This window comes from Podospora pseudocomata (assembly GCF_035222375.1).
Source record: "Podospora pseudocomata strain CBS 415.72m chromosome 1 map unlocalized CBS415.72m_1.2, whole genome shotgun sequence".
Taxonomy (NCBI): domain Eukaryota; kingdom Fungi; phylum Ascomycota; class Sordariomycetes; order Sordariales; family Podosporaceae; genus Podospora; species Podospora pseudocomata.
The window spans coordinates 197,588-221,560 of NW_026946364.1; the positions used below are offsets into that span (position 1 = coordinate 197,588).

General features: G+C 53.3%; 12 protein-coding genes across 12 annotated transcripts; 5 read left to right on the forward strand and 7 right to left on the reverse strand.

Moving 5' to 3' along the window:
* Positions 1-214: 214 nt before the first annotated feature.
* On the reverse strand, positions 215-1,950 carry QC762_100360 (uncharacterized protein; the record flags this gene model as incomplete). The annotated part of the gene is made up of 4 exons (XM_062884412.1): positions 1,808-1,950; positions 1,027-1,689; positions 458-953; positions 215-399 (listed from the first exon to the last, which is right to left on the reverse strand). The coding sequence occupies exons 1-4, from the start codon at positions 1,934-1,936 to the stop codon at positions 215-217; spliced, it is 1,473 nt and encodes a 490-aa protein (XP_062747255.1). The 5' UTR covers positions 1,937-1,950.
* Positions 1,951-2,395: 445 nt separating this feature from the next.
* On the forward strand, positions 2,396-3,325 carry QC762_0026370 (uncharacterized protein; the record flags this gene model as incomplete). Its single annotated transcript, XM_062883154.1, has 1 exon — positions 2,396-3,325. One exon carries the CDS (start codon positions 2,396-2,398, stop codon positions 3,323-3,325), a length of 930 nt encoding a protein of 309 aa, XP_062747256.1.
* On the reverse strand, positions 3,047-3,549 carry QC762_0026380 (uncharacterized protein; the record flags this gene model as incomplete). Its single annotated transcript, XM_062883155.1, has 2 exons — positions 3,047-3,370; positions 3,536-3,549. 2 exons carry the CDS (start codon positions 3,547-3,549, stop codon positions 3,175-3,177), a joined length of 210 nt encoding a protein of 69 aa, XP_062747257.1. The 3' UTR covers positions 3,047-3,174.
* Positions 3,550-3,595: 46 nt separating this feature from the next.
* Positions 3,596-4,943, reverse strand: QC762_100340 (uncharacterized protein; the record flags this gene model as incomplete). The annotated part of the gene is made up of 2 exons (XM_062884411.1): positions 4,185-4,943; positions 3,596-4,128 (listed from the first exon to the last, which is right to left on the reverse strand). Exons 1-2 carry the CDS (start codon positions 4,852-4,854, stop codon positions 3,596-3,598), a joined length of 1,203 nt encoding a protein of 400 aa, XP_062747258.1. The 5' UTR covers positions 4,855-4,943.
* Positions 4,944-5,702: 759 nt separating this feature from the next.
* QC762_100330 (uncharacterized protein) lies at positions 5,703-6,287 on the reverse strand (the record flags this gene model as incomplete). Its single annotated transcript, XM_062884410.1, has 1 exon — positions 5,703-6,287. The coding sequence occupies one exon, from the start codon at positions 6,285-6,287 to the stop codon at positions 5,703-5,705; it is 585 nt and encodes a 194-aa protein (XP_062747259.1).
* A 1,154-nt stretch (positions 6,288-7,441) lies between these two features.
* QC762_100320 (uncharacterized protein) lies at positions 7,442-9,413 on the reverse strand. The gene is made up of 3 exons (XM_062884409.1): positions 8,605-9,413; positions 7,767-8,545; positions 7,442-7,709 (listed from the first exon to the last, which is right to left on the reverse strand). The coding sequence occupies exons 1-3, from the start codon at positions 8,795-8,797 to the stop codon at positions 7,566-7,568; spliced, it is 1,116 nt and encodes a 371-aa protein (XP_062747260.1). The 5' UTR covers positions 8,798-9,413; the 3' UTR covers positions 7,442-7,565.
* A 1,428-nt stretch (positions 9,414-10,841) lies between these two features.
* Positions 10,842-12,765, reverse strand: QC762_100310 (uncharacterized protein; the record flags this gene model as incomplete). The annotated part of the gene is made up of 2 exons (XM_062884408.1): positions 10,842-12,574; positions 12,631-12,765. 2 exons carry the CDS (start codon positions 12,763-12,765, stop codon positions 11,087-11,089), a joined length of 1,623 nt encoding a protein of 540 aa, XP_062747261.1. The 3' UTR covers positions 10,842-11,086.
* Positions 12,766-13,380: 615 nt separating this feature from the next.
* QC762_100300 (uncharacterized protein) lies at positions 13,381-16,117 on the reverse strand (the record flags this gene model as incomplete). The annotated part of the gene is made up of 5 exons (XM_062884407.1): positions 14,712-16,117; positions 14,387-14,634; positions 14,229-14,335; positions 13,881-14,176; positions 13,381-13,817 (listed from the first exon to the last, which is right to left on the reverse strand). The coding sequence occupies exons 1-5, from the start codon at positions 16,018-16,020 to the stop codon at positions 13,381-13,383; spliced, it is 2,397 nt and encodes a 798-aa protein (XP_062747262.1). The 5' UTR covers positions 16,021-16,117.
* An 854-nt stretch (positions 16,118-16,971) lies between these two features.
* Positions 16,972-17,266, forward strand: QC762_0026440 (uncharacterized protein; the record flags this gene model as incomplete). The annotated part of the gene is made up of 3 exons (XM_062883156.1): positions 16,972-16,989; positions 17,020-17,149; positions 17,208-17,266. The coding sequence occupies 3 exons, from the start codon at positions 16,972-16,974 to the stop codon at positions 17,264-17,266; spliced, it is 207 nt and encodes a 68-aa protein (XP_062747263.1).
* Positions 17,267-17,703: 437 nt separating this feature from the next.
* On the forward strand, positions 17,704-19,206 carry QC762_100295 (uncharacterized protein; the record flags this gene model as incomplete). The annotated part of the gene is made up of 1 exon (XM_062884406.1): positions 17,704-19,206. The coding sequence occupies one exon, from the start codon at positions 17,704-17,706 to the stop codon at positions 19,204-19,206; it is 1,503 nt and encodes a 500-aa protein (XP_062747264.1).
* Positions 19,207-19,639: 433 nt separating this feature from the next.
* Positions 19,640-21,127, forward strand: QC762_100290 (uncharacterized protein; the record flags this gene model as incomplete). The annotated part of the gene is made up of 1 exon (XM_062884405.1): positions 19,640-21,127. The coding sequence occupies exon 1, from the start codon at positions 20,048-20,050 to the stop codon at positions 21,125-21,127; it is 1,080 nt and encodes a 359-aa protein (XP_062747265.1). The 5' UTR covers positions 19,640-20,047.
* A 776-nt stretch (positions 21,128-21,903) lies between these two features.
* Positions 21,904-23,970, forward strand: QC762_100280 (uncharacterized protein; the record flags this gene model as incomplete). Its single annotated transcript, XM_062884404.1, has 2 exons — positions 21,904-21,937; positions 21,997-23,970. 2 exons carry the CDS (start codon positions 21,904-21,906, stop codon positions 23,880-23,882), a joined length of 1,920 nt encoding a protein of 639 aa, XP_062747266.1. The 3' UTR covers positions 23,883-23,970.
* Between the last annotated feature and the right edge of the window lie 3 nt (positions 23,971-23,973).

Genomic DNA, 23,973 nt, shown 5'->3' on the forward strand with positions numbered 1-23,973 from the left:
TTCTGCCCTGCTCTTCATTATGGATTATGCCAACGGGTACATTGCACCCAGAGTCCTGTCTCTGCGTTTGCTTTGGATCACCGCTGACAAAAGCCCTTCATCGAGTGGGAAATGACGCCGAAGACGGCCCTCATCGTGTCTTGTTCCCCCTGAGGTGGACCCACTTTACCCCGGAGTCCGGAGCCCCTAGGTGTTCGTCGCGAGCGTGGATGTCTCATCCCCCTTCAAAAGACTGTTCTTTGAGTCTCCTGGCAATGTCATTGGCAAGCAAAACTGCAATCCGAACACCAGTCAACACCCCAATGCTTCTCAGCTTCTCGACAGCAAACCTCCGTGTGTCGAGCGGGGCAAGCGATTGTATGGCGATGATGTGTAATGGTTGAACAAGAGAAAGAGCAACTAGGACACCGTCAGTCAGTCGAACGGAGTCTGGAACAAACTGTCGGTAAGTACTCACACCCGTCCTCCCCAACGCTCGAAGCCGAGATGCACACGTCCGCCATCAGCTCATGGATCCATCTGAGCGTCGTGGCCTTCCTTTCAACTGCGCACACTTTGTTCTGCACCACAATCCTTCCAACCAGGATGCACAGCGTCCTCCAATTGTTCCACACCTTTGCCATCGACAGACTTCCGTATTGGTGGCGCTTCCCGTTGAAGCCGGTGCTGTCGTCAGAGGTGCAGTACTCCCACGAAAAAGGAAGCCCCTCCCTCCATGTTTTGAGATCTGCATCGATATCCAACGCGCTCTGAAGAATAGCCTCTTGACTTAAAGTTCCGTGCTTGACGGCTGCTCGAAGGTTGACGACCCGGAAGGAAATCTCGCATATCGAAGCTGGATTCCGCGTCTCCCGCTGGTGCAGCTGCTCCCTGATGCCGCTCGACTGGAAGTTGTACGTTGCTGTCACGAGGGCAGGCGGGACAGCGACCCGCTGCTTCATGCATGCGAGGAGCTATGTGAGTGTAAGAAGATGCATGGAACTTGGAAGAAAAAAGGAAAAGAAAAGAAAAGGTGGGGACTCGTACTATTTGAGGCCGGATCTGCACGTAGAGTTGCCCTCCGCGCTCCCGAGTAAATTGCTCTTGACCTCGCAGATCCAACAAGGCTGTGGCACCCTGGATGTGGGTTGTCCAACTGTGATATCGATCCCACGTGTCAAAGTTGATCATCTCGTAGAGTCCGAGCAAGATGACGGCCATGAGGGTGGCGTCGTCAGCCGCTTGGGATGGGTTACTCAGAGCCTCCTTGACGGCGGTAAGGGCATGTCGATACTGCTGCCGGGATTGGACCGAGAGTTGAGGCGAAGGATTGATGTTGGAGAGACCTGCCAGACCTGCCGCCTCGACGGCTGCTCGAAGAGGTGCAAAACGACCATCATGATGACGGTAAGCGGTAGCTAGCCAATCTTGATAGCCCGAGCTTGTGGAAAACGGGTCTTGGTGAAAAACGTATTTGGCGAAAAAGAAGTTTGCACCAACCTCGTCGGCGGGACTGGTGAGTGAAGCCGGCAGAGGGTTGGCAGCCGACGGAGATAAGGCAGGACCGGTCTGCTTTCTCTCCCCCTTGCGGGATATCCGAATAATCCGACTGGACTCGTCTCGAAAGATTACCTCATTCAGGTCTCGGTAGCCGGGACACGGAAGACCGGACTTGTGACATCTCGTACACTCCGGTTTGCGCTGATCACACTACAATCGCCATGTGTTAGCTTCTCCTGCATATACGCAATGTGGGACGACAGCACAACAGGAATGCAGCATGGGAGGGTTAAACTGATGACAAATGACATAGGTATCGAATATGTACCTTGATCTTTCGCTGCCGGCAGCGCTGGCAGCCTTTGCTCACAACACCGTAATAAACCATGTTTGATAGCTGAAGTCTCTGGGCGAGTGAGAGAGAACTAGAAACAAAAAAAGAAGACACAGGGTCCATGGGAAAAGTTTTTGTTGTTCCTTGCTTGCGTCAACATCGAGCGCAGCCGCAGCCTCTTAACCCCTATCTCACCTGCCTGTGGATCCTTACCATCCCCCCCTGCAGTCATACTTACACCGCAGTCTTACCACCAAAGCGGACTAGCGCGGCCTTTTTTTCACTCATTTCATTGGCTGTTTTGCTTCATCAATCTCTGGATATGAAACTTCATAGGGTTGTGGGTCTGGCGATCTTCAACCACCAACCGCGTACACATTCCTTGGAGCCGGAGGTGGAAGCTATCTCGATATTGAAACCAGGTAGATATAAGGACAATAAGATGTTGCCTCTAGGAGTGTTGAGATGTGGGCAGAAAGCCATAGACACAGCTTTTCCCTCGTCGTGCCTATTACCAATTGAGTCCTTTAAGCAATTCCACCTTTTGCAACAGCCCCTTTCCATCATAACAACCAAGCCACCATGCCTCACCAGGAAGCTGAACAGACCTTCCGGTCCTACGGCAAGGAAGACAGTGAACACTACACCAAACACCGGCCAAACTACCACCCTTCCCTCTACAAAGCCATCCTCAACCACCACACCTACACCGGCGGCAAGCTCGACACCCTCCTCGACGTAGGCTGCGGCCCCGGCTCCCACGCCGTCCGTACCCTCGCCCCCCATTTTGCTCATGCCATCGGCATCGACCCCGGCGAAGGCATGATCACAGCCGCCAAAAACCTCCTCACCACTGACCCCATCTTCACCAAAACATCCGAGTCGATCGACTTCCAGGTCGGCTCTGCCGAGCAACTTGAGAAAATCACCCCCAAAAACAGCGTCGACCTCATCACCGCCTCCCACGCCGCCCACTGGTTCGACATGCCCCTGTTCTGGAAGTCGGCCGCCAACGTCCTCAAGCCAGGCGGCAGCGTGGCCATCTGGGCAAGCGGCGAGATCCGCATCAACCCCAACATCCCCGCCGGCCGGGCCATCCAGCAGACCATCGATCTCTTCTGGGACCGCCACTTCAAGGACTTTGTCGTCCCCGGCAACGAGATGATCAAGCACAGCTACGCTGACCTTCTCCTCCCCTGGACCCTCCCCGAGCCGATCGACGACTTTGAGAAGGACACGTTTTACCGGAGGGAGTGGAGTCCCAGCGAGAGCTTCTTTGATGTGGAAAACTCCGAGGTGAGTCTGAACAAGTGGGAGAAGATTATGAGCACCGGTACGCCGGTGACGCGCTGGCGGGAGGCTCATCCTGATGATGCCGGGACGGAGAGGGATCCGTTGAGGAAGTGCAGGAGGGAGATTGAGAGGCTGCTGCATGAGGCCGGTGTTGAGAAGGGGAAGGAGACGGTCAAGGGGTACACCAAGGGGGTTTTGTTGATGGTGAAGAGAAAGTAGGTTCCGAGGCGCTTCATGTTCTTGATATCAACTATCATGGCTTGACTAGATTAGACTTGCTTAGTACGGACTGTTAGAGACAAAAGATTGGTTGGACACTCACAGAATGATGGAAGCTCGATTTGAATACGCTGTGCAAGACTGACAAAAGAAAGAGATTATGTGTGGTGTGGGTAAGTACAGATAACAAGAAAGAAACAGCTTTGTCACAGGTGGGTATTCATTTTGGACCCCGTCGAATCCCCCAAAAAGACACCCCTAGATCACCACTCAGTAATTCCTGTACCCCAGAGCTCCCTCCAAATCCAATCCCCTGACCGCATCCTCCAAAGCATCCAGCTCATCCAGTCTTGCGACAGACTTGCGCGCATCACACTCGTGAGTGTCAAAGTACCCACCCCCGTTTCTCAACACCGGCTCCGGGGAAGCCTCGGGGGTCAACGGACCACGGCCTCCCCGTCCATTACCATTCACATAACCATTCCCATTCGGCTTGGCAGCGACGCCGTTGCACACATTCCAGAGATCACCGCACACAGCCGAACCTCGAGAGTGGCTCGGGCTGGTAAAGACACCCTCCACAGCGCTGACAACAAAAAGGAAGCTGATACCAGCAAACGGCCTCTCCGGGCGAGGCCAAACGAGCTTGTTCTTGGTGAGGGTCTTGACCAGCTCTCCGAGTAAGAACGAGTCGCAGTGGTACTTGTTACAGCCCGCCTTGCCAGCCACTAGCTTCTCGAGCGTCGAGGTCACAATCTCGATGGCGGAGGAAACGAGAAGTTGGCGTTGCTCGTCGATGTGTTCTTGTTTCTGTTAGCCAGTACACCTTTTTGTGAACAGCTTATTAGAAGAAACTTACTGATCAACTTGTCCCGGATGGGCAGCCCCAACGTCTTGATCGGCCCGTCACTCCCCACAATGGCAGTCTTTGTCACTCCCCTGAGGACCTCTGCGTTTCTAAACACATAGCTAATGTATAACCACACGATCAGATCCCTGTTGTAGGCATCCGGAATCGTGTGCTCCAGCCGCGAGATCCATCTCTCCCCATACACCTCCACCGCGTCAAACAGCTGGAACTTGTCGACAAACAGCGCGATCTGGCCGAGGGTATCAAGATCAACCTCCTTTGGCACCTTTGACCCCTTGCCATGGAGCGCATTGAGAACAATAGCCACGGCCTTGCTGTCGAATTGCTTTTCGGGTGCCAGCTGCAGGTGGATGCGACCATCGGATTGCTTCGACTTTTGGCCGCCCGCATATTTGAGCTTGCTCTTGAAGATTTTGGACGCGAAGGACAGATGCTTGGAAGAGACCTTGATCCTCAGAGCTGGGCGAGAAGCTGGCGGCGCGGCCGTGGTCGAGGTTGTTTTTTGCTGGGTAGGTGTTGTCACCTCCTCCCATGGCGCGAATGGCTCTGTCTGCGGGGGCACAATGACCAGCGCATCGGCGTCAGGGTCGACTTCGTAGAGGGGCGCCAAGCCTGCAAAGGGCGAGGCTACCACGACGACCTGGAGGGAGTCTGACATTGTCTTGTCTGTCCTCTGAAGGGTGGTGTTTCCCGTACAATGATGGCAAAGCACGAACAAAACAAGAGAGAGGAACAGAAACCAAAAAAGGAAAAAAAAAAAAAAAACCAAGAAAGACACCCGTCCCAAATTTACCTCAATCTCATTTCCGATCTTCGGGTGGCAGGAAAGGACACACACCTGAAATCCCTCCCCCAAGACAGAGAGTTGTCCCGTGGTGGTGGTGGTGGTGGTGGTGTGGGTGATGTGCCATGCATCGCGTGCGGGGCAGAATCGATCACGCAATCCCGCCCAATGGCCAGGCCTGGTTGGACATCCCGCGGGGGGAGGGTGTCAAAGAAAAGGTAAGCGATTCCCACGTTTGTTTTATTGAGTGCGTGCCAATGGAACAATTCTTGAACACGGCTGGCCAATCCCGGGACCCAATTCATAATTGCCGTCTTGGAAACGGCCGCTCGGCAGCTTTTCATGTCGAGGCTTGCTGTGGTGTTCATTTTCATCACACAAGAATAGGTGCGTAAGTGGACGAAAAGAGTATGGCAATGTTGTAATACATTAATATGTTAATGTGTTATTGTATACATGTGCTAATAGGGTGATGTGCTAATGTGGTAAAGGGGTGATTTGTGAAAGGTGAAAGGGAGCATCAAAACACATGTTGTATGTTTCCTCTCATCTTAGAAGCGTCTCGAGATTTGCGGCCCCTTTCCAGGAAAAGGGGGCAGCGTGGGTCATTCCCGTTAATCTCTCTCCACTTTGGTGTTGGCCGGGTGACCCTGCCTGTGTTGATGATGTGCATTGTCATGTCTGGCTTGAGGTACTGTTCAGGTGGCATTCCGTATTCTTGTTCAAACATCCAGCAGTCCGGGCTTGTATTTCGAGTACGCCGGTGGAGGCTCTGGAATAGCTGGTTCCGAGCCAGCTGTTGTTTCTGGCGAAGAAGCAGCCACGCCAGAAGAAGAAGCATTTCCGTTCATCTCTGACGATTGCACAGGCGATGCTCCTCGTCTGGGCAGCGGAGTCGTGATATCCAACAAACCCAGATTCCTCGGCCTGTTCCCTCCACTCCCAGTCTCCCCCTCAGATTTCACTCCCGGTCTCGTTGACACTCCTGAAGCCGGACTAACGGGGCCAATCCTCGCAGAAACCCTCGGCCCGCTCATCTCCCCTGCCCCCAACCGCGCGGCCTGACCCCGTAGTCTCATGTTCAAAATCTCCTCCTCCGCCTTCCTCTCCTCCTTTCTCTTCTTCTTCTTCAGCTCCTGCCTCCAATACAGTATGGTCAAGCCAACAATAAGCGGAACCGCAATGCCCACTCCCAATCCGATCGCAAGCGGGTTGACCCTGCCGTTATTGAAATATCTGCGGGGATGGAGGTTTGGTGTTTCCAGTGGGATGATGGAATCCAGGCGTTTGGCTAAAAGCGGGGCCATGGTGTCGTCGTTACGCCTGTGACCCTGGGAATGGTGATAGCGCCGAGATATGGAACACAGTGGTGTTTGTAGATAGCTGGGGACCGATGGATATATCTAGGTACTTTCGTCCGTGATTCAGCCGTGAGCAACAGCCTTCAAGTCAACCTGATGTGAGGCTAAGGGCCCGAGACTGGGGCGCTGCGCTGCGCCAAGGCGACCGTATCGTGATGTTGGCAAAAAGATCCAACACCTGATCAAAGAAAACTGTGCATGTTTAAATAGTTGAGCTGTTTCTGTCGAATCGTCTTCATAGCTCAAAGATAGTGTTTTCTGAGAGCCGACAGGTGGTTTGATACTCTGTCGGAAGACTCTTGCCATGGTGAGGAATATCGGCAAGACGGGAAGGCTCTTGGCGTTGGGGCTTTGGTTGGAAGAGTTCCTCTCATGTGATCCCGACCCTCTCTGTATTCCAGACTCGATGGAAGCTTCCATTCATTAATAATCCCTTCCAAAATCCGTCCCCAAAACCTCCTCCAAAACAGTGAACTAAAACCAAACCCCCACAACTACCCCCCATGCCCATCTCCCAAAACCACGGCCAACCTCACTCCCTATCCAGTCTTTGTTCCTTCAGAACCCTCCCCAAAAGTCTCCTTCTCCGCCCGCAACCTATTCCTCTCCAACCTCTCCTCCTCTAACCCTCGCCATCTCCTCGGCGTCAATCTCCCTGGTCCCCCTCCTAAACCTGTCCCTGACAAACAAAAACCACACAATGACCGAAATGATGGCCAGCACCAGCACCGTAACCCCAACCGCGATGCCTGTAACGACAGGCCTCGAGATGTCGCCCAGTTGCGCGATTCTTGCGCTTCGAGCAAGGAGGAGCGTTGTCGGGCTCATGAACGGATGCGTTGTCGTGGAATGCTATTTTGGCGCGTAGTGGGATGTGTCTGGAGTGATGGAATTGTCCATGACAACATGTCAAGACTGTCAAGGTCGGGGTCTTCTTTTGTGCAGCTCCCTCCCTTTCCCCCTTCAAGTTGCATCCAAGAAAACCCATCCCCAACGGCGTTAGCCCAAGCCAAGCATCGTCAACTCTTGCCCAAACGACAACAAGCTCGCTCGCTTAACTCCAAACCCCAGGCACAGCTCGCACAGATCACCCTCTTTGTCAACCTCCCTCTTCTTGGCGCACTGAACATGTCAAGTCATCTTCGTCTTCATTAAAGTGTACTAAAATATTCTGGTATGTATATCATGTCATATCTCGTTCATTCCCCCTTTTTCCTCCTCCCCTCACCACTTGAGAACAGCCTTGATGGCGCTACCAGTCTTGCTGTCCTCAATGGCCTTCTCGTAGTCCTTGAAGTCGTAGTATTTGATGAACCTGTCGAGCGGGAAGTTGCCCTTTTGATGCTGCTCGATGAGATAGGGCACAAACTAGGTAACGTCATGTCAGTCAACGCCCAAAGCAAAGGGAAAAAGGGGGAAACTGACCTCCTTGGGCAAGCTGTCACCCTCACAGCACCCGACGTACTCCTTGCCATAGGTCAAGTGGTCCATGATGTCAACAGCAACGTTGTTGCCAGGACCGGGAGCACCTACAGTGGAAGCTCTGCCGAGAGTACCCAGAGAGTCAATCATGGTCTTGATCACAAACGGCACACCAGTGGCATCAACGGCATAGTCGCAGCCGTTCGACTGGCAGATATCCCGAATCTGCTGCACGACATCCTTGGCGTTACCAAGCACACCGTGAGTGGCGCCCAGCTCCTTGGCCAAGTCAAGCCTCGACTGCTGCAGGTCAACAGCGATGACGATTCTCGCCTTTCTGATCTTGGCAGCAGCCATGACCGCAGCCATGCCGACCGACCCAACACCAAACACAGCAACAGTGCTGCCCTCCTTGACGTTGAGAGAGTTCAACACGGCGCCGGCGCCAGTCTGCATGCCGCAGCCCAACGGGGCATAGAGGGCAAGGTCTGTCTCAGCAGGGACCCTGACCACAGATGACCGGTGGACAAGAGAGTGTCTGGCAAAGGAAGACTGTCCAAAGAATGTGCTGTAAATGGGCTCACCGCCGGGCTTGGTGAGCATGGCAGAGGAGCCATCTGGGCGGGCGCCGCCAAAGTTGCGGTCGTTGAAGGTGTGGCAGTAGGCCGGGTGGCCGGATGTGCAAGCAGCACATGTCTCGCAGTGAGTAAAAGAGAGGAGGACTTTGTCACCGGGCTGGACATGGGAGACAGCGGAACCAGTCTGGACGACGACACCACCACCTGTGAAGAACAATGGTTAGACGGTTCCCAACAAACTGGCGCGTAGGGACAGAACCAACCCTCATGACCAAGAACAGCGTTGGGGCGGCATGGCAAGATACCAACGGCGCATGACAGATCGGTGTGGCAGAGACCGGAGGCCTGGATCTCTACAAGAACCTCATCGGCCTGGAGGGCATCGAGGTAGACTTCGCGAAGCTCAAACTTGCCGTTGAGCTCGGGGGCAACGAGGGCAGTGGTGGTGCGGGACATGTTGGCTAGCTGGCTTGTGGATGTGATGGTAGATCTGTATGGGGTATCGCTATCTCTCTCTTGCGAAGGGAAGGACGGGGTGGATGAGATGAACAGTAGTTGACTGGATTTTCCGCTTTGGGACCGGGCGAGTAGACATTATCGAGTGGGTAGCCCCATCTCGGTCGGCTTCAGTTCGCGCCCAGGGTCGTCGATGGCATCCCCCCTTCCCCCGCATAAACCGCCAAACCCACCCCCCTCTTTCAGTCGTGTTCATCCCAACCCCATGCTGTGCCCGACAAGCTGCTCGGCAAGTGTCGCAATCCGGCAAGGGGTCCGCTGTCTGTTTGGCTGGAAATTTCGGTGGGTCGGCGGCATCGCGTTCGCACAGCAGCTCTCGATTTTTTTCTGCTCAAAGTCCGCGGTCGGGGTGGTGGTGGGAGGAGGTTTGTTTTGGGGGCCACGAAATGGCTGGATGTGGCAGGGGGTCACGTTGGCCGGCTTGGGTTTATTGGACCGGCAGCTCGGGCCATCCGGCGCGAAATGACAGCCAAGTCACGGGACCACGACCTTAAAGCGGATAAGGCACTCTGACGCACACTAGCCGTTTAATGTCTGGCACGCTAAATTAAAAGAATATTTTGCATTGTGAGAGACATGGTTTGCTATCGTGGCGTGTATTCATTTACGCCTTAAAGTCTAGATTTTTTTTGTTGCACAAATGTCGGGACCCAGGCTGTGTCAACGCCTTGTTGCTTTGCTTGCTTGCCCACGTGTGTTGAGAAAACAATCTGGATATTCTGATTGGCGGTTATCAAAGCATCACAGACCACACGGCTCAACCAGACAACTGGAAGCACTAACCCAGGAATCCGGAGAGAACCCCACGCGGCTCCATCGTTGACAGTTGCGAAATGGATGGCCACCGCCGCGCGGACACGGACACCGGTCTTGGCCCGATATCCGCTCCTACCCGACCGCCTGAACCGCAGGGTTGTGTCAAGAAAAAGTTATGATGAGCACCTGGTGATGATGTTATGCATAATCTCGTCCGGCCTTGACAGCCCACGTGCCCGTCTCATCTTGAAGCATTTTCCCAGCTGCTTCCCTTCTCACCACCCACGAAATAGCCACAAAACGAAATCGACGAAGCCTGAAAGAACGAGACCCGGTGGAGATGCCACGACCGCCCAGAAAGCAACAGAAGACGGGATCGAGCGACATTTGGCTTCTCATCAGTGGCTTCCCCCGGGGATCTCGGGGCCGACGAGATCGCTCACTTTTTTCGGTCAGGTTTCCCTTCTGCTCCAATGGACCCCCGGCGATTACTGAGTGATGGAGCCCTACGTCACAGGGACTCGTCGAGAACCCAGCGCCCTGCATCTGCCGGCCTTTTAGCGCACCTGGCCGGGCACGGCAAGCTGGGGAAGTCTGGGCCCCCCTGCCAACTCAATATCAACCATCGTCGGGGGTGAGTGGGAGGGCTGGACGGCGCACAACGGCAGGTAGGTGAGGCCTTTGTTGGTGATGAATGCCGAATACCGATTATTATTGATTTGTGAGTGAACAAATTCGCTGAAGCGTGACGAGGGCTGGCCACGGCACACACTTGTCCACTTTGGTGTTGATGTTGTAGTCAGGAGAATAGATACTTGGGATAAACAGTGGTAATGATATTTGATTATCCAAGCTTGGAGACAGACAAACAAAGACAATGCTGTTAAAGTTCGGCTAATGTGAAGTTTCATAATAAATGTACCAACCATAACTTTGTACTTTTTTCTGTCGCGATGTGATAAATTAAGAGCCCGAGAATGCTAGCCCCCTTCAAGCCTGCAAAGGTAAAAATTGAATTTTTGATGAATGCAAAGTCGGTTGTTGTCTTGTGTCATTTTCGAAAAAAGCATTAAAAAAACAGAGTATATTTTCTCAAGTTGGGGTTACTTGGGAAAGACAACTTTTCCTATAACAAAAAAGTGGAAGCTATCGAATCAGTCACAAAACAAAAATCATCACAGATGACAAGAAAAAAGGACATCACAGCACATGCAAAAGACCAAAAGTAATGGTAAAATGTCAATTCGTGATCGATGCCGCCCTTCGTAGACGCCCACGACTCCGTTCCCTAACTATCAAACTTAACTAGGTATCCAAAAAGGGATGTCCAAAACCCATGCTCGCTTCCCTGACTGCGGAACATACCCTGATGATGATGATGATGATGATATGCTTGACTCCCCTGCCTGTTGTTCCCATACATGAAATAAAGAGGAAAAAAGAAAATGTTCATTATTGTACACGGCCAAGGCTCTATGCCTTGCGGGACCTGGCGGGGCCGAGGGGGTTGACCTTCCACTGCTTCGTGACGGGGTCGATGCACTCATCCTGGGCCTGCTTCCACTCGTTGATGACGATCTGCTTGCGGGCCTCGGAGCGGGGGGTGATGGTGCACTTGAACTCCTCGGGCTGGCAGACGAAACCCTGCGTGAGCTTCTCTTGGTCGGGGAGGATGGTGTTGCCCTGGGCGTCAACGTAGGGCTTGATGTCAAAGGCCCAGAGGATGCGAGAGATACCAAGGAACAAGCTGCGCTCGGCGACGTGGATACCAGGGCAGATGCGACGGCCAGCACCAAAAGTGAACTGATCACGCTTGGTGTAGTCGGGGTTGGCAGCGGCGTCACCGAGGGACTGGAAGTCGTTCTCATAGCGGTCCGGGTTGAACTTGCGGGGCTCGGGGTGGCGCGCAGGGTCCATGTGGATAGCCCAGACGTTGTTGACAACACCGGCGTTGGCAGGGATCAGGTAACCGTCATAGTAATCATCCTTGGTGACAGCGTGGGGGACAGCACCCATGATGGTGGTGGGCATCCAGCGAAGAGCCTCCTTCATGATCTGGCGAATGTACTGCAGGTCCTGCTCGTCATCCATGGTGGGCAGACGCTTGTCACCAATGACGCGGTCGATGATCTCCTGGGCGCGCTTCTGAACCTCGGGATAGAGGACCATGGCCTGAATGAAAGCGTAGAGAGTGCTGGAGGTGGTGTCGGAGCCGGCCTCGAGGAGGGTGCCGGAGATGTAGGCAGCCTGGTCGTCGTCAAAGCCCTCGGTCTTTTGAGCCTCAACCAAGTCCTCAGAGAAGCAGCGAGTGATGGTGCCGTTGAGAGTGTCCTGCTTGGCCTTGAGCCAGTGACCCAGATAGAGAGCCTTCTCCTTCTTGTGCAACTCCTTGGCCTTGACACGAGCAGGGAGCAAGAAGTCGGGGAGGTAGCGGATGATGGGGAAGAAGTCCATGAGGCCGGCAGCACCAGTCTGGTTGAGCTCGGCGAACTCGCCGAAACCGTCAAAGAGCTGCATCATCTTGGGGTCATCGTAGGTCTCGCTGCGCCAGCCAAAGACCATGGTGGTGGTCAGAGAGTTGGTGTAGCGACGGACGTGGTACATGGCGCGCTCGGGGGTGTTGAGGATGTCGAAGAGCATCTGCTTGTTCTCGAGCATCTGGTAGGGGACGTAGGACTTGGCGGCAGAGATGTTGAGAAGGGTGTGCACCATCTTGCGGCACATGCGCCAGCGAGGGGTGTAGCCCATCATGAGAATGCGGAGGTCACCACTGCAGAGAGTCTGGCCGAGGTACATCTCCTGACGATGCGAGTACATGTTGCTCTTCTTGTCCAAGAGCTCCTTGACAGCCTTGTCGCTCGAGAGAACGATCATGACCTTGGTACCGAGAATCAAGCTGTAGACTGGACCATATTCACGAGCCCACTTCTCGAACTGAAGATGAGCATCCCGAGTGGGCATCTGTCATGCCGAGTTAGCAAATAGGAGGCTCCAAGTGCGAATGGGAAAAAACAAACCAAGTGAAGATTGCCCAAGATGGGAATGGTAGGAGGTCCAGGAGGGAGGTTCTTGGGCCGGCGACCAATGGTCAGGAGTTTGGCCAACAGAACCACCGTCACAATGACGGGGAGGATGTTGAGAATGACAGCCATGGTGCCGACAAGCGCAGAAGCAGAGCAAAGACGCAAGTGACAAAGTCTAAAGAAGCTGTTGTTGCTGTTTCGTCACCTACGCAATGCGCTGGTTCTTGTCGGATGCTGAGTCGAGAAAGAGTTTGAGGTGATGGGAGGAGAGGATTCAAGTACTCGGCCATCTGGTGTTGCCTCTCGGGGACGCCCCGTCTGCTGGCATCCCAAGACCCCGGAGGACCCCGCAATCCCAAAAGGCGTTGATCTCTGTCGGAGCCGAATGGGAGTGACAAGGTGCCAGGGTTTTGGGTACGGGGCTACATTAGCGCACGGTGCGGAGGTGGGATAGTGTTTTGCGGGGTGAAACTGAGATCCATGGCGGCCCACCGCGCGGAGATAGCGGTGGTGATGTGGGAGGCCGGATCGGCACGCTCATCTTTCCGGCTTCCCAAAACAGAAACCAAGAGCATTCTCAATCCTACGTGGCATTGAAAAGAGCAATCTGTCCTTCGTAATCCTTCTCGCTCCCCGGATCTCCCCGCAATCTCTCTCCTCGTCCGACGTGTGCTCGAGTCAGCACTCGGGTATCACAAGGGCACGGGTTGACGGAGATTCGTGAACCCCCCCAGCTCTTTACGTTTACTCAACGTTGAACTTTTGAAAGTCCGTGATGAGGTCGTTGACCTGCCGCATGCTCGTCTGGTCGTACTTGTTCAAGATTGGCTCAACCCTGGCCGGCTTGGTGACGGCTCCCTGGTCGCCATATTGTTCGGGTGGAGAGGCACCCATGTGAGGGTGACGGGCCATGGGCTTTGAAATCGTCGCAGAGAGGCGATTTGTGAGAAGACTCCCGAGAAGCCAGTACTCGGCTGAGAACCGGACAAACCCGATCCGCTTCCAGAGCATCTCGGGAGGCAGGTTGTGATCTTGCAGGAGCCCGTGGGGCCAACATGATGTCGACATGTCAAAACACCTCTCCCATATGGTGATCCAGTTATCCAACGCATTGCGAATCGGTATGAGTTGGCCTTCGACGCCAAACAGATTTTGGTGTTGGAAGATCATGTAATGAATCGCTGTATCCACTGTCATCAGCATGAAGCACCGGGGTGCAAGAGGAAGTGGAGCGATATGCTTACCCGAAACCGTTGCGAACAGGTTGACAGGACCCAGATGAGAAAAGTGCCGGTGCATTTCGGGGGACATGGGACCAATGCAAAGCTGCTCAATCGCATCGCGAAGGAGCATACCCCCAAACGGACTTGATGGAGGCATCCATCGATGGATCTCTGCGAGACACGCCTCTGCGCTAGCGGCCTGGAAACACACCTCCGGGCTTGCCATGTGCATTTTCATCTCCTTGATCACCATGCGATGGGGCAGGTTGTTGAAAATGACGAATGCCGTGTCGACAAGGAATATCCACAAGAACGTGCTGCCAGCAATGTTAGGAACTCTTTAACGGTCAAGTCGAAGTCAACACTCACCGAATAAGTTCCTCCCGCACGACGAACTCCATCCAGTTGAAATCATGCTTGAACTGCCTGCTGTAGTCAGGATGTCGAGCAGTGTCGATACCCAGATCTCGCGCCACCTATCCAGTGTCAGCAAAAGTAGAGAAAGCACCGGGGGTTCCATCACTTACAGACACCACTGTGCTGAACCGATGGCGGCGAATCCTCCTCTTCCCGGCATCAGTTCCTTCCCAATTTTGGTACAGACATACAATGTACGAGGCTTGTAGTGCTTGAAGCTTGCGGCGGCTGGCAAGCACACTTGTTGGGGAGGTGACTTCTGTGCTAGGCTCAATATCCCTACAGAAGTCGTCATCTGTAAAGACCATCTCCTCCACACAGTTGAACCACACCTTGGCATCCTCATTGTCCGCTGGGTCTGGAGAAACGCACGCTCCTATTTTCATGTGTCAGACAAGAAACGGCGTCCCAATACCAAGCATGGACTAAACTAACCTATGAGAGCCATGGCGGCCAAGAGGATGGACTTGCACGTGGTCGGGTCAAAGGTTGGGCGATGGAGTATGTTCACGTTCGGATGCCAGACTGACCAGTATAGCTCGATGAACCTGGCGAACCTCGATGGCGAGAAGAACTGAAGACATTGCTGTTCAAGGGCGGCGGACCACGTAAGGGTGACAGTGCTATTGTTCGGCTTGACCGTGACAACATTTTTGATTAGTAAGACCACCTGCTGCAGTTTGATTACTATAGGGTTATGGAGCCATAGTGACCAAGATGAAAGGGTGTTGCTGCCGGACACGCCACTAGCCGTTAGTGCGGCGGCAGTTGGGTCGTCTAGTGGCATGAAGAGAGGTGGAACAGCACCCAAGAATTCTGGATGTTGGCGTTCTAGGTAGGAATTATGAAATGCCGCCACGATCTGGTGCCGCTGAGCCAGAGTAGCACATTCGAACGATGAGACCAAACCAGTCCGGCTGGTGAAGTCGTACAAGAATCCAAAAGAGTAGCCTCTATACTCTGAAGTGGTTGAGCTTGGGCTCAGCTCCCGCTGGAAAACCTCGGCTTGGTGATCTTGCTCGGTGAGGCCGTCATGCCCGCCGGGATTGGGTTGGTGGGAGAAGTCGATATCCAGCCATCCGTCCGGCATGGAGTGGTGACCGTCAAGAACAGGAAATGTTGTGACGGCTTGGTGGATCAGGGCATCGAGATCGTCATAGGGCACATCATCAAAGGTGGACGCTGTGCCGTCGTCCATGCTGCCGCCGTGAGTCGAGACGATGGCCGAGGAAGCATCGTCAAAGGTCTGGTGGTGGTGGTGGTGGTGTATCGGGGCCGGTACCGGTGGGAGCTGTGGCATGATAGGGGGAAGAGGAGGAGCTGAGGAGGTCTCTCCCAGGATGGAGGGGTGTCCGGGGGCGGAGACAGGAGGAGCAGGGAGGGGGGCTGCGCTATTGCTGGCACCGTTACTGGCACCGGCACCGGCAGAGCCGCCATAGGTGCACTCGACACCTCTCTTTTCGCAGTTGAGACACGGCTGGCCCGAGTTGCAGGCCTTCTTCTGGCGAACACAGCGGTCACAGGCACGACGACGGCCCGAGGACGAGTTGGCGGCGCCGTCACAGGTCTGGAGATGGCGCTTCAACACATCGGTCCGCTGGAAGGCAGCATTGCAGAGGATGCAGCGGTGGGGTCTCTCGGATGTGTGCGTGCCGCGATGGCGCTGGAGGTGCTCTCGCCGTTTGTAGGTCTTGAAGCACACGGAGCAGCGGTGGAGTCCTGAGGTGTCGGCCATTGCTGACATGAGACAGTAGCATTCCCTTGCCTTGTTGGAGCCCTGAGATGCCGATGACAGATGACATGGGGATTTGGGGAAGAAAAGGTCGGTAGCCGAAACCAAGACAGGACTGGATCTTTCAAAAATGCGGGGGGTGGGCCCTGGTGGATGATGTTGTCCGTCCGCGGTGGGGGCCACTTGACTGGAACAGACATCGCCCTGTTGTGCCAGCCAATCAGCGCCTGGAGATATGTCCGTTCAGGGGATCAGCGCTCGACCGAAGCCCCATAGAAGCGGCAAATTCCACGAGCCGAGGGCGGTGAGGTCAACGTCATGTCACCATTTCACACTACGTCTTACACCCGACTTATAATATGGCAGTATACGAATGCTCATGACTCGATTCGAGCTCTATACCTAATTCTCGAGATGGGTTTGAAGTTCGAGCATGATCATGTGTTCAAGATTTACCTTTGTCTAGTACAATTGACAAGAATATATATGCTCCAACATCACCATGTAACAGACCAAAATATCGTGGTACCAACATGTATAGGTGGTGGCAAGGTCAGATGTCTTCCACTGCAATGTGGTCATCAGTATTTTCTTCTTTAAACTCCAATGGCAGAATGTTGGTCGTAGCACGAGCTCCCTATGTTGTTCAGAACGTGATAAGTGTCAAATCTGTACATGTGAAGAGGTTCGTTATGTGTTTTGACTGTGAGATCGTGACCTACTATCATCAGCATCCGCTGCTCTTTCTGTTATGACACAATAAATCATTCATTTTCACTGGTATTTATTGCTCCCAGAAAGTCGTTGCCCGAGGCCAATCTTCCCAGTGAACCCTGATGGGTTGCTCCAGTTAAGATTCATTCTCTTCATCCCATTCTTGGAGCATGATCAGGTTGGTCCCACAGTTATTCACTTAGATTGTATTGTTCCCAGACTCACACTGTACAATTGTAATTTTTCACCATGGCGGGGCCTATGATGGTAACAGGAGCAAGTCGGAGATCTTGACAGTTGAAACTCTTCCTCCTCATCCCCCCAACTCTTCTCCCCACCATCGTATCAGCGACCTTCACATCCCGAGAACTCAAAGTTTACCCAGTTGCCGTCATCGAAACCATCAAAGGAACATTCCCTCTTCACTGTAAGTCCAATGTGAATTATCGACAGACAGGCGTTTCCTGATGACAAAAAAGCCAAAGCTAGGTACTTCAACTTCTGCCTCCGCCTCGAATTCTCAACAAAGGACATCCTCGGCTAGATCGATTCCGCGCAACAATCCAATCTTAGCTTCCCAAGAAACCTCGACTTTCCCATGCCAATATTGTCGCCTTTCAGATAGCAACATTGACCTGGGACACACAGCGGCTCTTGCTTTAGAACCAATGTCCTCGAAATACCTGGATTTCTCCTCAGATATTAACTTTAACGCAGGAATAGCGTGTTAGTTCTTGATCCAATTTTCAGTATCAATCTCCTCACAACAATCTCATTAGCAGTGTTGGTCTCGCAACAGTACAACAGTTCAGCCTTCAACCACCCGCAGGCTTTGGTCTATTTAAGCAAAAACCCATCCCGACGACTCTCCGATCAAACCTTTCCTCATCATTCGCATTCATCAGCAAAATCTCATCTGTCCATCAACCAGCTAAGACTTTGCCACGAATACCAATACCTCACTCGGACCCAACAATCATCATGGATTCTCAGAGAGTGCTGTCCCTTTGGGACCAAGCTGCCCTCCGAGGCTACATGTCTGTTGCCCTCTGCTTTCCTACCAGCCTCACCGCTAAGCCTCCGGGACATGACATTGTTGGCCGCATCAGGCAGTCGCTCAGGCGGCTCGCTTTGGAGCGGGCAGAGTTTGCCGGCAATCTCACGGTGCAGCACACCAACGTTGTTCTCCAGCAGACCAAATCGGACTTTATCCCCTTGGAAGTGCTCCACACCCCCTCTGACGCCTCCTCTGACACCCTCTTTAAGATGTCTTACGACGAGCTGGCGGCTCGAGGCTTCCCGGCCAAGGCTTTCGTCCATCCCGACTTCACTCTGAACATTCCTTTGGAAGAAGGGGGTGAACTTGTCCCGGTCTCTAAATTCCGGGTTTTCTTCCTCATCGAGGGTGGGTTCATTCTCTTTGTCAACCTCCACCATTCTTTTGCAGACGGATCCAACCTGGCTACTTTCCTTGAGCTTTTTGGCAAGGCCACCGTCGCTGAGGACAAAAATGACCCCATCGGTGCTTACCAACAACCAGCCAACGTTTGGCTGAGCCTTCCCTTTGAAAAGTGCGGCAAGGACTTCTCGAGCCTCCTGGCCAAGTGTCCGGAGTACGCTCTGCTGGACGAGTCTACCGGCCCGACCAAACCCATCCTCTCGACTCTCCCCAACGCTCCTGAGACCAATGAAGTTGGCAAGACTTTCATTATGGATCTTGACAAGATTACTAACCTTTTCGACAAGTCGTTGAAGATCTCGGCCTTTTTCGGATTTTCTGCCATCGCTTGGTCTCACATAGCCAGGGCCCGTCTCTCCGGCGTGGAACCTGTTCAGCAGTGGGCTTTCCGGAACCAGGTCCCGGCCTTCTGGAACCCCGCTGACTGGTCCAACAAGTTCAAGAAGCTGTTCGCCGAGGGGGAGTACGCCGACAAGAAGTACATTGATGCCATCCAAGGCTATTACGGTAACTCGGTGACCCTTCCCATCACTCGTGGACCCATCAAGGTTCTCGACCTTCTTTCTGCTTGCTGTTGGAATACCCACGCCTCGGGTCGCGACAGCCTCACCAAGATCGCCACGGCCATCAGGGCCGCCAACAAGGCCGTCAACGAAGACTTCATCCTCACCCGGACCGCTCTCTTCCACAACACCCCGGATATCCGCAAGCTAGGCATGAACCTCGACTCTCGTGGTCCCCAGCACTTGTCGGTCAACACCTGGGGCTTCTTGGGCACCGAAGCCAAGTTCTTCTTCCCCGGTCTCAGAAACGCTGTGACCGGTGGTGATGGCGTGAGAGCTGAGGCTGTCTGCCGTGTTCAGGGCGCGTGGGCCAAGGCTCCTCACTGCCTGGTTCTCCCCCACCGCCCTGCCATCAACCCCAAGAAGGAATGGGAGGTTTTGATTACTCTTCCGGAGAGATCCATGGAAACTCTGCTCGCTGACAGCACATTTATGTCTGTCGTCAAAAAGGTTGTGGAGTAGGGGGTTATTACCATACAGGGCGGCGTACTTTGGCGGTATTCTTATTCATACAGGGATGGCAGATTTTTACAGGTGCTGAACATAGCGAAAAGGTGGATAACTGATAATAATTAATATTTTTTATGAAACAACAATTCCCAACATACCAATGCATTCGTGATATCATGTCTATTGTAGAGGTGTGGCCAGGTTCAAGTTGCCCTATTTCTTTTTGATGATGAACATAGTAGTAGGATTTGACACATAAAATGAGGCTATTCTCGTCTCATCAAAACCTCTGTCGACCGGTGTCTCTCATTGTTCACAGAACACATCGCATGTGTATCGTACAAAGGGGGGTCGCCAGGGTTAGGGTCCCCTTATTTTGGCCAAGAACACGCCAGGTGAAACGGTGGAAACGCCGACAGAGAATAGAGAATGAGAAACCAGCACACAGCCCAGCGCCGAGGTGAGAGTGAGTGTCACATCAAAAAATCCAACAGCTTTGTTCGACCTGCCATGTGGTTACAGTCGCCCCACAAAGAAAGAGTGCCTGGCGTGCCTGGGAAGGCGCAGCAGCAAGTTCCAGAGTGGAGTGACGTATTGGATCCAACCACAATGCGAGAGCCGATCAACGGCCTCCGTCTTTCATCGACAAGATGACGGGTAACGTCATTCGATACCCGTTTGTAAGGCGCATTCCATTCTTGGCTTCAATACAAATAAATACAGAAGGATTTTCCCTCTGGGCGATCCTCTGCCAGGTTCAATTCTCTTGCATCGTGAAGAGACCACTTTCACTCTTTGAACCAGATCGTGACACACAACCAACAAACCCCAACCCCACAGTATCACCAAAAAAATGGCCGACCAAGTCCGCGCCAAAATCACGGCCGCCGCCGCCAAAAACAAGGAACTCCTTGCCATCCTCCAACAAACCGACCACGCCATCCCCTCACTAGAACAACAGCGCCGCCTCGTCAAGGATCTCGAAGGCGAGGTCAGAGCCTCAGACGCGCGCGTCGCAGCGGTAGACCGCAAGCGCAAAAAGGAATACCACGAACACGAGAAATACCGTGACTCTGTCCTCAAGCGCTTTGCTTACAAGGCTACCGGCAAGCGCGAAAAGTTTGAACAGAGGGCTGCCAAGGAGGAGCAAGAGTATTTTGAGGCGCTTCAAGAAGAACACCGAGAAACGGAAATCAACAAGGACGTCAAGATTCAGTTGCAGGAGGCGAGGCGAGTGGCTGCTGACTTGGAGAGGGATGTGGCGAGACATAACGATGTGCAAAAGCAGTTGGATGAGCTGTACGGCAGAATCTTTGGCGGGCCGACACCGGGGTATCCGGAGGAGGATGAGCAGGAGCGAGAGGCCAATGCAAGGACTCAGGCGTACCAGGCTACCAAGGGCAAGTCAGAGGCGGAGAGGCAGGCTTTGAAGATTTTGGGAGAGGGTCAGTTGAGGATGAAGAGAGCGCTGGGCTTCATGGAGGAGGCGTTGATGCACTCGAGGCGGGATATGTTTGGTGGCGGGACCTTTACGGACATGATGGAGCGAAATGCGCTGTCGCAGGCTGAGAGGGAGGTCATGTCGGCAAACATGCTGGTGATGCAGGCTCAGCGCATGAGCCCAAGAGTCACCAACCTGCCGCAGGTCAATATCGACCAAGGCAACTTGATGATGGATGTATTCTTTGACAACATTTTCACCGACATGGCGTTCCACGACAAGATCAAGGCTTCAAGGGAGAGTGTGTTGCGGGCAGCCATGGCGATGGACGGGCAGGTTGCCGCTGCAAGGCAAAGGGTGGCCCAGTTCGAGGGACAGCTGAGGGTGGAGGAGCAGAGTATGAGGGAGGCTCGCGAAAAGCTGCAAAAGGTCAGAGAGAGGGTGTTTGAGACTGTGGCAGCAAGTACACCACCGCCGGCATATGAGCCTTGAGATTGTACTCTGAACATTTCCTTCTTTTTTTATGGATTAAGATAGATAGGTAACCTTATGCTGAGATGATGCGCGGCTGCTTCGCTGCCTTTGTCCCCCCTCCCCACTCTGCACGTCGGAAATATGCTTTGAGCTACTGCCCACCCGTTGACAGCCGGCCAGTTGAATTGCATGCAGATCGAGGTGGGCCTCTTTCCCGACAGCGATTTTCTCCCTGATGGCTCGCTCCTTCTTCGTAGTTGTTGGCAGATGGATGCGATGGTGCGTTTACCTTAGGTGGTAGCCTTGTTACAAATCTGGTCCCCTGACCCAGAACGGCTTAGCGACTCCGCCTTCTCCGAGGCCCGCCTGGCTCCTGCCTTCTCCTATCGAGCTCTGCTGTCCTGTCACTCGAGCAAACGAACGCACAAACTTGGCAGAATTTGCGTTCAAATTTCCATTCTTTGCATCTTTGTTATTCTTTTCTTCTCCGTTGCCCACTGTATTGCCGGAGACTGGCGTTTGTTTGGCTGTGTGACTGGAGGCTGCCCCCGGTTCGCGAAGCCGAGGCCACCCTTATCTATGCCCCGAGAGTTGCTACACCGCACATAGAGTTCTTAGCCCTACCTTACTTGCTTTCGTACCTTAGACTCGCAGCCACAACGTGCCGGCCGACGCCAACCTTGGCTGCCTTACCATCTGGACATCAGCATCGCCAGTCCACCGCGCGCTCCATCTCACATGCACTTGAGCTGTTGCTGTCAACATATATAAGGTAGCTCAGTTTCATCGCTACAATGCCTAGAGTAACAAGGCGGAGTACAAAGCGAAGTAAGTCCTCATATTTCTATCTGGGCGACCACAACTTCTTAACACCACTCGCTACACAGAGGCGGAAGAGGAAGTGGCGGACAAGACGGCGGTAACTAGCACGAATCAACAATCGCTTCCCAATACAAGGTTTGGGCAAGCTTCTGAAGTTATCACTAGATACTTTGGAATCCAGGGTGTCCCAAGGCGGTTCACCAAACCGAGTAGTGATAATGGCTCAACGGACAGTATTCACAGCTGCCCACCAAGTTCTGAGGATGAGTACGAGGACGAGGTGGCCATTGTAGAAGACATGCAGTCTGAACCAGCACCCCAACTGCAAGAAGGTACCGAATCATCCACGTCACTAGTCACCGAGTGGCTATCCACGACTCCCGAACCGGACAAGGATGACACTCGCTCTATTCCATCGCCTTGGAAAACACGAAAGACAACGTCTGAAACGAGCACACTGTCAGCCTCGAAAGAACATCAGCCTTGTTCACCTCTCAATTCGCAAGACCTACACCATCAGAGCGATTCGATGGACATTGATCCGCCAAGATCGCCGCAACAGACATCACTCAGCTTCAAACCCATCGAACCGCCTTCAACCGACTTTGAGTTCCAGGTCCAGTACAACACCATTTCAGGAAACAAGCTGAAAACCCGATCACTCTCTCCATATGTTAGCGGCAGTCCTCTAGGCGGCGAATCTGAATTGGTTCAACGTCCTCATTCAATACCTCCCGAGCGAACTACACCCAACCTAGTCCTCGAAACAGTGTTGGGTTGCTCCGACTTGTTTAATAGAGGGGATGCCTCAGCTTCACAGGCTGACATCAGCGAGTCTTTGGTTGACGACCAACTTCATCTGCCAATCCTGCCTGGTGAACAGATACCAATAACTGAACATCAGATTTCAGCATGGAACCCTTCGTCTTCACGCAGTTCCAGTCCTCTATCGTCACCTCCCGACTCACCGACCATGCAATTGCTTGATATGATAAACTTTCCAGTCTCGGCTACTCCCTCAGCCCTGGAATCTGCCGACTCTGCAACACTTCCAACGACCGAGGCGTGCTCCGAACCCAGAACTAGCCCAGTGTATGAGACGAGCGTGCAAGCCCTAGATCAAGCTATTGTTGTTCCGTTATCCGCTCAGCCAGCACCCATCCCAGATCACTCCTATCTACTTCGGCCATCTGTGCAATCAGCACCCGCCCCGGTTCGACATGCTGTCCCTTTGAGCAAGATGGACAAAGTGCCTAGGGTCGCAAGTCAAGTCCCCAAGAAGCGAGCACTAGTTGTAGGCTCAAGGGAAGAACGCGACATCCTGGTGAGACTGTATGTGCAAGAGGCCGGCGAGCTGACAACAATAAAGACTAAGCTGTCCTATCTCGGTAATCGAATTGGACAGGTCAAGGGCGTGAAAGAGACCGAGAGGATGCTGAGAATTCTGGGGCAGGCGGAAGATGATGGCGAGTTGACACTGAGGTCTATTCACAGAAAACGGGCGGAGGAGATTAGGCAGCGAGATGCCAAGGTTGAGGGGCAGAATGCGAAACAGGTCAAGAGTGGTGAAGAACGGAGTGGGAGTCTTTCAACTTCTAACATTAAGAATATTGTTGGGGATGGCGCTGTTGCTGCTAAAGTTGGGGCTGCGGACAGCACTTACACTGATATTTCCATGACTGATGTTGGGGACAAGGTCGATGTCGACAGCGGTGCCAATCTTGAGCAACCCGCGGTTACCAAAGGCAAGACTGCGGCTAAGGAGGAGCATATTGAGGATATGATCCATGTATGCATGGGACTCTTTACAAGCCGGCAGGACCTGGCTAGGACGACGAAGGCGGCCGGGGCGAACGCAGGAAACGAGACGGCCGGGAATCCCTTGGAATCATGGGCGCTTCACACCTGCGCTAAATGCCGACTTTGGGCGATGGAGGAAGAAGGCATTTGATAGACTGGTACAAGATAGATAGTCGTTGCTCGTTTCTTCTTGTTGCTCTTCATTAGAAAGCTTAATCATGACCTTGGTACAGAATACCTGA